Here is a 12,139-nt window from a genome sequence, read left to right on the forward strand (position 1 = left end):
TTTTCCCAACATCATTTATTGAAGAAACTCTCTTTTTTCCATTGGACATTTTGTCCTGCTTTTTCTGCATCTATTGAGAGGATCATATGGTTCTTGTCATTCCTTTTATTTATGTGATCTATCAGGTTGATTTATTTGCAGAGGTTGAACCACTTTGGAGTCCAGGAATAAATCCCACTTGGTCATGGTGAATAATCTTTTAATGTAGTGTTGATTCCTATTGGCTACTATCTTGAAGAGCATTTTTGCATCCATGTTCATCAGGGATATTGGTCTGTAATTCTCCTTTTTGATTTTGGGATCAAGGTAATGCTGGCCTCATAAAAACTGTTTGGAAGTTTTCCTTCCATGTCTATTTTTTGAAACAGCTTCAGGAGAACATGTATTAATTCTTCTTTAAATGTTTGGTAGAATTCTCCTGGGCAGCCATCTAGCCCTGGGCTCGTGTTTGTTGGGAAATTTTTGATTACTGCTTCAGGTTTTCTTCAGGTTTGTTCAGGTTTTCTATTTCTTCTTGGTTCAGTTTTGGTAGTTTAAATTTCTCTACGAATGCATCCATTTCTCCCAGATTGTCTAATTTGTTGGCATATAGCTGCTCATAATATGTTCTTACAATTGTTTATATTTCTTTGGTGTTGGTTGTTATCACTCCCCTTTTATTCATGATTTTATTTATTTGGGCCCTTTCTCTTTTCATTTTGTTAAGTCTGGCCAGGTGTTTATCAAACCTATTAATTCCTTCAAAGAAAAAGCTCCTGGTTTTGTTGATCTGTTCTACTGCTCTTTTGGTTTCTATTTCATTAATTTATGCTCTGATATTTATTATTTCTCTTCTTCTGCTCTGCTTAGGCTTTATTTGCTATTCCCTTTCCAGCTCCTTTGGGTGAAGGGTTAGGTTGTGTATTTGAGAACTTTCTTGTTTCCTAAGAAAGGCTTATAATGCTATATAATTCCCTCTTACTACCACCTTCGCTGTATCCCAAAGATTTTGAACAGTTGTGTTTTCATTTTCACTTATTTCCATGAATTTTTAAAAATCCTTCTTGAATTTCCCAGTTGACCCATTCATTCTTTAGTAGGATGCTCTTTAGCCTTCATGTATTCGAGTGCTTTCCAACTTTCTTCTTGTGATTGAGTTCCAGTTTCAAAGCATTGTGGTCTGAAAATATGCAGGGAATGATCCCAGTCCTTTGATACCAGTTGAGACCTTATTTGTGACCCAGTATGTGATCTATTCTGGAGAATGTTCCATGTACACTAGAGAAGAATGTGTATTCTGTTGCTTTGGGATGGAATGTTTTGAATATATCTGTGAAGTCCATCTGCCCCAGTGTGTCATTCAAAGTTCTTATTTCCTTGTCGATCTTCTGCTTGGATGATCTGTCCATTGCAGCGGGGGTGGCGGGTGGGGGGGGGAGCATGTTAAAGACCCCTACTACTATTGTATTATTCTCAGTGTGTTTCTTTGATTTTGTTATTAATTGGCTTATCTAATTGGCTGATCCCATGTTAGGGGCATAGATATTTAAAATTGTTAGATCTTCTTGTTGGGCAGACCCTTTAAGTATGATATAGTGTCCTTCCTCACCTGACCTCCTGGCTTCCCAGGAGAATTCTACCAAACATTTAAAGAAGAATTAATACATGTTCTCCTGAAGCTGTTTCAAAAAATAGACATGGAAGGAAATTCACCCTGTGAATTTCCACAGGGCTGGAGATTGGGAGGCCACCATTTTCATTCTTATCCTCAAAGCTGTGTGGAAAGGCTTCAGGGAAAAAAGCCGCATAGAGCAAACCAGAGCAGATTACTTAGCCTGGCCCCCTGGCAAGGGTGGTGCAATTCTGCCTGATGCAAAGACATTTGAGAATCAATGCAACAGTTTCTTCCTTCAGAAGATCAGCAAGTACACATTCAGCCAAGACCAAGTTCATCCATTAATGAGAACTGCATAATTCCAATGCTAGGGGAATATAGCACACAGATCTCATGGTTTGGTTTTGTTTTTTCCCATGATTCTCTAATCTTTCAACATTAATTTTTAAAATTTTCTTTTTAAAAAAATGTTTTCTTCTTTCCTTCTTCAACCAACTTCTTATTTTATCAACTCCTTTTTAAAAATCTTTTTTAGATTTTCATTTTTATGGTCACATTCTATCCCTTCATTATATTAATCTTATTTTTATATTATATGTAATTTTTTCTTTCTTTAAATTTATGGGATGCAGTTTCTTCTACCAGACCAAAATGTACCCCAAATCTGGTGTATGGCTCTGTTCTATTCACCCACCTGATCATATTCTCTTTTTGTTTTGTTTTGTTTTTATTAAAGTGTCTTTTAATTTTCCTCTTCACAATTATATTCTATTTTTTCAATGTATTTAATTTTATTTTTATATATTTTTCTTTCTTTATAATTTTGAGACGTAGTTTCCTCTAACAAACTGACCAAAATACACTCAAGAGATAGTGTATTGCTCTGTTCTTTTCACCTGTTTATATCCCTTCCTTTTGTTTTTGTTGCTCTTTCTCTTTCATTTTTTTCTTGTTGTTTAATTTCCATTTTTATAGTTACATTCTATCCTTCCACTGTATTTAATTTTATTTTTGTACATATATATAACTTTTTCTTTCTTTATAGTTTGGGATTTAGTTTTCTAAAAGGCAGACCAAAATACATACAGAATCTGGTGTATTGCTCTTTTCAGCTCACCTGTCTGATTATATTCTCTTTCTCTTTTTCCCCCCCAATTTTGGGTCTGATTTGTTTAGTGTATATTTCTCTGGGATTGTTGTTGCCATTTTAGTATTTTATTCTATTATTCATCTAGTCTCCTCTGGACAGAATGACAAGATGGAAAAACTCACATCCAAAGAGAGAACAAGAGGCAGTACTGACTGTCAGGGACCTAATCAATATGGACATTAGTAAGATGTCAGAACTAGAGTTCAGAAAAATGATAAAGGTACTAGCTGGGCTTGCAAAAAAGCATAGAAGACACTAGAGAATCAGTTTCGGGAGAAATAAAAGAACTAATATCTGACCAAGTCAATTGTTGCTTTAAATTCTATATCAGGCATGCTACTTATATCAGTTTCATTTAGCTATCTGGCTGTGATCTCTTATCTTGTTCTTTCATTTGGGATGAATTCCTCTATCTTGGCATTTTGTCCAAGTCATCGCCTTCTTGTGTTAGAAAACCCAGTTATGTGTCCTGCTCCTGAGAGTAAATGGCTTTAAGAAGAGGTCATGTGGTATCCAGAACCTGGTGCTTGAAAGTCTCTGGTGTGTGCTGTGTGTGCTCTGCTATTGTGTTTTGCTTGCTCTATCCTTCAGGCCAGTCATCTGCAGAAACTCTCCTTGTCTGCAGCTGGTAGTATTTGGTCCTTGACCAGAATGTGGATAGTTTTAGCTATGTGTGCTTTAGTCTGCTTATTATATGAGACCTGATATGACTTCCACTAGAACTGAAGCCCAGCAGAACTCTGGTTGAGAGATGTGGAGTGGTCAGGGATTTCTGCTCGTCTTCTGGGGAAAGGGTCCACTGCACTGGGACTGATACATGCTTGACTGGGAAGGGCAGTCTCACCAAAGCACTGGGACTTATTGTAAGCAAATTAGGCAGCTTGCTTGTGTAGGTGCTGCGCTGCTTCCTGAAGGTCGTTGTGTATTTATGATGAGGGGCGGGGGGGGGGGTGTCAAATAGTACCAGCCAGTTCCTTTGTCTCCCAGAGAGATATTTCTGTGAAAGTTGCCTCTCAGGGAAGCACTCTGAGAAGAGCAAATAATCTCCCCCCACTCCCCCATATGTCAGGTGTTTTTCAGATCATTGTTTCTATGTTCCAGGAGCAGCATAGTGCCTTCACGGCTCTATACTAGCCAAACATGCTGACTTCTTAAACTCCAGGCTTTAAGCCCTGATGGTTGCAAGAACTGACCAAAATCGTACCCTCTCATTTTCCCAGCCATGGCTTTAGGAAAATGTTTGTCTTGTGCATTCCCTTATGCTCTACTCTCTCTCACTCTTCTCTGTGACCAGAGCTCCCTCCCCTTCATAGCATCAGTGATCTATTTCTCCCCTAAACCAGTCTCCACACTTCCTACGTTCTGTGATGTGACTCTTCTCTCCCTTTAGTTGTGGAGTTTGTTCTGTCAGTCTTCAGGTTGATTTCTGGAGTATTTAGAATTATTTGATAGTTATCCAGTTGTGTTCTTGGGAGTAGATGAGCCTAGCATCCTCCTACCCTGCTGCATTCTTCTCCTAGGGTTGGTTTTTCTAAGGTTTCTTTCCTTGGCTTGCAAATGTCCACCTTTTGGCTGTGTCCCCACATGGTCTTTACTATGTGCATGCACACTCCTTGTGTCTTTTTGTATGTTTAAATATCTTCTTCTTAAAAAGCATACCAGTCAGAATGGATTAGGGCCTACCCTAGCTACTTCATTTTAACTTTATCACCTCTTTGAAGGCCCTATTTCCCCATTTTGAGTTACATAATTAGAAAATAGGAATTTTCTGGGGGTACAGAAGGAAAATGAACCCTCAACAAACTGTATCTAACACTTACAAGTAGTAAGCAGCAGGTAATGAAGAAGATGATGAAATCCCACAGTAGAGCAGAAAGCCAGTACACAGGGACAGAAACCCCACTCAAAAGTTGTATGTGCTTTGCTTTAGTGACTCGTTCAGTCACTGTCAGGAGAGAAAAGCCACTGATTAAAAGAGCCATGCCAAAATGTATATATAAGGCCACCTGGACTCCATCCGATAATCTACAGAAGGGAAAAAAGTAGATATATCAGGAAATCAATACAGCAGAAAACATAAATTTCTACCAATAGCTATTTTTAATCATGTAAATGTAATCATGCAAGATAGGAGAGATACATTTAAAATATCAAATTTTGGGGGTACCTGGGTGGCTCAGTCAGTTTAGCATCTGCCTTCGGCTCAGGTCATGATGCTGGGGTCTAGCCTTGAGGTGGAGAGTCTGCTTCTCCCGCTCCCTTGACCCTCCCCCTTGCTTCTGCTCTTGCTCTCTCTCACTCTCTCAAATAAATAAATAAATCTTTAATAAATAAAGAAGATATGGTCCACATATACTATGGAGTATTAGCCTCCATCAGAAAGGATGAATACCCAACTTTTGTATCAACATGGGCGGGACTAGAAGAGATTATGCTGAGTAAAATAAGTCAAGGATAGAGAGTCAATTATCATATGGTTTCACTTACTTGTGGAGCATAAGGAATAACACGGAGGACATGGGGAGATGGAGAGGAGAAGGGATTTGGGGGAAATTGGAGGGGGAGATGAACCATGAGAGACTGTGGACACTGAGAAAAAACTGAGGGTTTTGGAGGGGTGTGGGGTGGGGGTTTGGGTGAGCCTGGTGGTGGGTATTAAGGAGGGCATGTAGTGCATGGAGCAGTGGGTGTGGTGCATACACAATGAATTCTGGAACACTGAAAAGAAATAAAAAAGGAAAAAAAGGAAAAAAAAGAATATGTGAGATACACACACACACACACACAATGAAATATTATTTAGCCTTAAAAACGAGATCTTACCATTTGCAACAACACAAATGGACCTCAAGGGCATTATGCTTAAATGAAATAAATCAGACAGAAAAAGACAAAAAGAAAAAAGAAATATCAAATTTTAATAAAAAGAATAACTTACGTTCCACTTTGTTTTTTATCCTTAAAGTGTGGCTGAGGTTTATTGAAGACGGTTATGGAAGCATTAGAGCCAGCAATTGTCATGAGGAGAATATTGTCTAATATTGCCAGGGTCAAAGATGGTGAATGATATGCCTGATTGTTGAAAAGACCAGTAAGAATTATTTTATTTGTCTTCACCTCAATGGAAAATGCGACAATGCACAAGTGAATACAATCTTCATTTTCCATTAAGTATTTCAGTAGGTCACCTAGGATGAGGAAATAACATTGGTCAGATTACCCATGAAGAAATCATCTACAATATATGTTGGGAAAAGGAACAAATAATTTTACTTTATTCTCATCCCTTTCAAGTTTCTTATGATTATTTCAAACATTTGTTATTCTCTTCAAACATTTTATTATTAAATTCCAAGCTCTCTCACTTCCTAGTCTATGACCTAGATTGCTGCTTCACTGAGAAAACACAGGCAACATGGTATAGATTTTTCTTAATTTATCTATCTTTTGTTTTTAAAGATTTTTTTCATTTATGAGAGAGAGAGAGCATGAATGGGGAGGAGAGGGAGAAGCAGGCTCCCTGCCTAGGACCCTGGGATCATGACCTGAGCCAAAGGTAGACGCTTAACTGACTGAACCACCCAGGTTCCCCTAATCTACCTTAAAAACATCTGTAAGTATTTTCACTTATAGATCTTATTGCTTAAGGCAGAAAAGAAAACCATGAAAATTAAAAAAGGTGGATTAAATAAATAAGAAATCACCTCTTTTAAAGTATTAGATATCTAAAAAAGCAAATGTTGATCATTTGGGGGATAAGCCCTTAGAAGGACTGAAATGCACTGAATTGAGCCAAACATTCCAAGCCCTCTTTTTCTTTAAGGCATTTTAGATTTATAAGTGATGGGATGCACTGGTAAATCCTCAAGCTTTCAGGGGCTATACTATAAGAGTGAGTAAGATATAGGTCAGTTCACATAAAAATTTCAACCCAGTCTCACGGCACTTAAATCCCTGATTGGATTTAGATCTTCCCTTAAAATCAATGCCTTTCAGGAGTTAAATTAAACTTCCTCTGGAGAAGCTAATCTCAAGTAGAGTCTACATAGTTTTCATACATACATCTGGCATTCAATTAAAAAATTACTAGGTATACCAAAAAACAGAACCAAGAAAAAGCACAGATAATAGAAAGAGATCTACATATAAACTAGATATAAGAGACAGAATACTTACCAGAGAAGTGGAGTCCATAGAAAATATCAAATATTGATGTTAGAATTGAAAAATATAAATATCAATTATGATTAAGAAATGGCAGGTTGGACACAAATGAAGAGTAGACAGGAAACTGGAAGACAGGTTAATTAGAAAATACTCAGCTAGGGGCGCCTGGGTGGCTCAGTGGGTTAAAGCCTCTGCCTTCAGCTCAGGTCATGATCCCAGGGTCCTGGGATCGAGTCCCACATCGGGCTTTCTGCTCAGCCACGAGCCTGCTTCCCTTCCTCTCTCTCTGCCTGCGTCTCTGCCTACCTGTGATCTCTGTCTGTCAAATTAAATAAAATATTTAAAAAAAAAAAAAAAGAAAATACTCAGCTAGTGAGATACCACCTCACACCAGTCAGAATGGGTAAAATTAACAGGTCAGGAAAAGATAGGTGTTGGCGAGGACACAGAGAAAGGGGAACCCTCCTACACTATTGGTGGGAATGCAAGCTGGTGTAGCCACTCTAGAAAACAGTATGGAGGTTCCTCAAATAGTTGAAAATAGAGCTACCCTATGACCCAGCATTCGCACTACTGGGTATTTACCCTAAACATACAAATGTAGTGACCTGACAGGGCATGTGCACCCCAATGTTCACAGCAGCAATGTCCACAATAGCCAAAATATGGAAAGAGCCCAGATGTCCATCAACAGATGAATGGATAAAGATGTGGGGTGTGTGTGTGTATAATGAAATATTATGCAGTCATCAAACTACCCCACCACCACCAAAATCTGGCCATTTGCAATGGCGTTGATGAAACTAGAGGATATTATACCAAACGAAATAAGTCAATCAGAGAAAGACAATTATCATATGATCTCACTGACATGAGAGGTTTGAGAAATAAGACAGAGAATCATAGGGAAGGGAGAGAAAAATGAAACAAGAGAGGGAGACAAAGCATAAGAGACTCTTAGGGTGCTGGGGTGGCTCAGTTGGTTTAAGTGACTGCCTTCGGCTCAGGTCATGATCCTGGAGTCCCGGGATCGAGTCCTGCAACGGGATCCCAGCTCCATGGGGAGTCTGCTTCTCCCTCTGACCTTCTACCCTCTCATGCTCTCTCTCTCTCTCTCTCAAATAAATAAAATCTTTAAAAAGAGAGAGAGAGAGACTCTTAATCTCAAACTGAGGGTTCCTGGAATGGAGGGGGATGGGAGGGATGGGGTGGCTGGGTGATGGACATTGGGGAGGGTATGTGCTATGGTGATTGCTGTGAATTGTTTAAGACTGATGAATCACAGACCTGTACGCCTGAAACAAATAATACGTTATATGTTAGTAAAAAATAAAAAATTAAGAAAATACTCAGCTAAGGGGTGCCTGGATGGCTCAGTCTTTAAGTGTCTGCCTTCAGCTCAGGTCATGATCCCAGGGTCCTGGGATTGAGCCCCACATCAGGCTCCCTGCTCCATGGAAATTCTGCTTCTCCCTCTTCCACTTTCCCTGCTTGTGTTCCCTCTCTCACTGTGTCTCTCTCTGTCAAGTAAATAAATACATTCTTTAAAAAAAAAAAATGCTCAGCTAAAAGCACAGTGAGAAAGAGAATGGAAAACAAAGATGAAACATAAATTACCAATATTAAAAATGACATAGGGGAAATCACTACAGATACTGAAGACATCAAAACAGTAACAAAGGAATACTATGAACAACTCTACAAACATAATTTGACAATTTAGATGAAATAGAACACTTCCTCAAAACACACAAACTACAACAGCTCTCCCAGTATAGGTCATTTGAATAACTGTAATTCTTAAGGAAATTTAACTCATAAATTAAAAATTCCTCCCAAAGGAATCTCCAGATCTAGATGTTTTCACTTGATCTTAGCCAAAAGGCCGAGAAGCAATTGCGTTTAGATGTTTTCACTGGAGAATTCTACAGAATATTTAAGGAAGAATCAACATTTATATAATATCTTTCAGAAAATACAGGACGAGGGAACATTTCTGAATTCATTTTATCAAGTTAGTATTACTCTGATAGAAAAATCAGAAAGGACAATATCAAGAAAAAAGAAAATTAAAGACCAATATCTTTCACAAAAACAATGTAACACCCCTTAACAAAATATTAGCAAATAAAATTCATTAATATACAGAAAGAATTACAACTATGGTCAAGTGGGGTCTATTCCAGGGATTCAAGGCTATCTCAATATTTAAAACTCAGCCAGTGTTATTCACCATATTCACTTCAGGCTGAAGAAGAAAAATCATTAATAATCATATAAATTTATACAAAAAAATTTGACAAAACTTAGTAATCATTCATGAGAAAGCTCTGGAAAAAGGTTATAGAGCTAAACTTCCACACTTTTATACAGAACACCTAAAAAATCTCTACAGCTAAGATACTTTTGATGAAAGACTGCATTCTTTCCCCCTAAAACTGGGAACAAGGGGAAAATGCCCATTCTCACCACCGTGATTCGGTACTGTGCTGGAGGTTCAACACAGTGCAGTAAAGAATAAATAGGGAATAATAGGCATACAGATAATAAAAGAAGAAATGAAACTGCTTTTATTTGCAGGTGACATGACTGTTTATGTAGAAAATCCAAAGAAATTCACAAAAAATTTTTTAAACTAATATGTGAGTTCATCAAAGTTGCAAGTTACAAAATAAAGATATAAAAATCAATTATTTTCTATGCACTAGAATAACCAACCATATGGATGCCAAAATTAAGAACACAATGCCATTTATATTTACTCAAGAAATACTTAGGTGTAAATTTAGCAAAACATGTACAAGACGTGTGATGAAAAGTACACAACATTGATGAAAGAAAGAAGTTCTTAATAAATGGAATTCTAAATAAATCAGTTGTGTTCATGGATTGAACATGGATTGTGTTCATCATAGTAAAGATGTCATTTCTCCCCAAATTGATATACAGATTTAATAAAATCCTATCAAAATTCTAACAAAAATGTTTTGTATTTATAGACAAGCTTATTCTAAAATTGAAATGGAAAAACAAAGGAACTAAGCAACTTTAGAAAACAAGAAAAAAGCAGGAGGAATTGGTCTACTGGATTTATTTTTTTTGTTTGTTTTTTATTTTTAAAAATTTTTTATTGTGTTATGTTAATCACCATACAGTACATCATTAGGTTTTGATGTAGTATTCCATGCATTGTTTGCATATAACACCAAGTGCTCCAAGCAGTCTAGGCCCTCCTTAATACCTGTCTGATATTGGTGAAGGAACAGATACATAGATTAATGGAGTAGAAAAAGAAACCCCAAAATTGACTCACACACACCCAACTGATTTTGGATAAAGGTGCAAAAAGTTTCAATGGATATCATAATTTAATAAATGTTGCTGGAGCAACTGGACATCCATAAGCACAAAATTTAACCTTGACCCATAACTCACATTCACTAATAAGATTAATGGCATATGGATCATGAATTTACATGTTAAGTATAAAACTTTATACATGTTAAGTATAAAACTTTATACATGTTAAGTATAAAACTTTAAGAAAGCTATAAACATTTAAGATAAAAATATTCAAGATCTAGGGTTAGGTAATGAGTTTTAGACTTGACACCAAATACACAATTCATTAAAAAATGAATATATTGGATTCCATCCACACAAAAACTTATATCCTGCAAAACCCACTAAGATAATGAAAGATAATAAGCAGTATGAGAGAAACTATATAAAGAACTCTTAAAACTCAACAGTAAAAAAACCGCCATCCACTTAGAAAATTACCAAAACACATGAATACACATCTCACTGAAGATGATATACAGATGTTAATAAGCACATGAAAGGATGTCAGAGGCAAATGAAAACAAAAATGAAATATCACTACATACCTATCAGAATGACTAAAATAAACATAAAATCGTGACAACACAAATGCTGGGGAAGATGCAGAGAACTGGATCACTCATTCATTGTGGGTGGGAATGGAAAAGGGTATAGTCAGTCTGAAAAACAGTTTTGTAGTTTCTTCAAAAACCAAACATGCAACTGTCATACCAGTCAACAATTAAGATAATAATCCCAGACATTTATCCCATAGAACTGAATATGTAGATTCACACAAAAACCTGTACATGAAATTTTATAACAGCTTTATTCATAAAAGACAAAAACTGGTGGGAGGGTGAAGAGGGGTGTCCTTCAATGGTGAATGGTTAAACAGAGTGCGGTACAACCCCATGATGGAACAGCTCATAACATGTGATGGAATGAATGAAACATAGACACAACACCAGAGAATTCTGTTGAGTGAAATGCCAATCCCAGAAGTTTACATATTATATGATTCCATTTTTATGTCATTCTCAAGTCATTAGACTATACAAATGGAGAACAGATTAGTGATTGCCAGAGTACAGAGGGAACTGAAGAGAGCAATAGTAGCCATCCTTCTGGTGAACTGATTGTTCTGTATTAATGTCAATATCCTGGTGGGGATATTGTAGTATAGTTTGACAAGTGTTACCATTGGTACACAAGATCTCTCAGTGGTATTTCCCACAACAATAAATTGACAATTACCTCAAAATAAAAAGCTAAAGTATCAAATTCAGTGTTAATGCTGCTTCTCTCCTCTTCTTCTTCCTTTCTGAAGAGAAACAAAATCTACTTTAGTCCTCTTCAGATATCTTTCAAATCTTTCTTTCCTTCTTTCACAGCCTTAATCTCTCTTGCTTAGATTATCACACTATTCCAGCTGACTTCGTTGACATTGGATCTGTCCCCTTTTGAATCATTCCCTCACATTTAATTAAATTTGATAAGACTGTATTTAATTATACACTCATTGTGTGCCAGGAAATGGGTGAGGTTCTAGAGATATAAAAGAAGTTGTGGCCTCTCCATAATTAGTTTGAGAGATCCATGAAGAAAGCGCTACTGTAATTCAGTGAGATAAATTCCAAAAAAGAGGCATTCATCTAAATTGTGGATGAAGAGGAAATGTAAACTTCTGTTTGGGAGGGCAGATGGCATTTTCAGTTATTATAAGCTCATATCCTTTCTAAAGCACAAACCCACTTATTTTATTGCTCTGCTTAAAGACTTAGCAGTGATTTCCCCAGTGTTAATGCATGTACTATTTGAGAAGAAAGCTACAGATGAGAAATTATCTAGAAATCTATTTTCCCATTAATAAACATTCTTTTTAAAGATTTATTTATTTGGGG

The 12,139-nt window shown here is 36.8% G+C and overlaps 1 protein-coding gene across 1 annotated transcript in view; it reads right to left on the bottom strand.

Annotated features, from left to right (window-relative positions):
• LOC308359412 (phospholipid-transporting ATPase ABCA3-like) overlaps positions 1–12,139 on the bottom strand; it is a gene marked incomplete at its 3' end in the record, with an annotated part of 132,133 nt that overhangs the window by 46,615 nt on the left and 73,379 nt on the right. Inside the window, exons 20-21 of the mRNA XM_080830443.1 lie at positions 5,683–5,932; positions 4,565–4,769 (exon numbers count right to left, since the gene is read on the bottom strand). Of these exons, the coding sequence (XP_080686569.1) occupies positions 4,565–4,769; positions 5,683–5,932 (455 nt within the window). The remainder of the gene's footprint in view (positions 1–4,564; positions 4,770–5,682; positions 5,933–12,139) is intronic.

This window comes from Martes martes, assembly GCF_963455335.1.
Source record: "Martes martes genome assembly, chromosome: 18".
NCBI lineage: Eukaryota > Metazoa > Chordata > Mammalia > Carnivora > Mustelidae > Martes > Martes martes.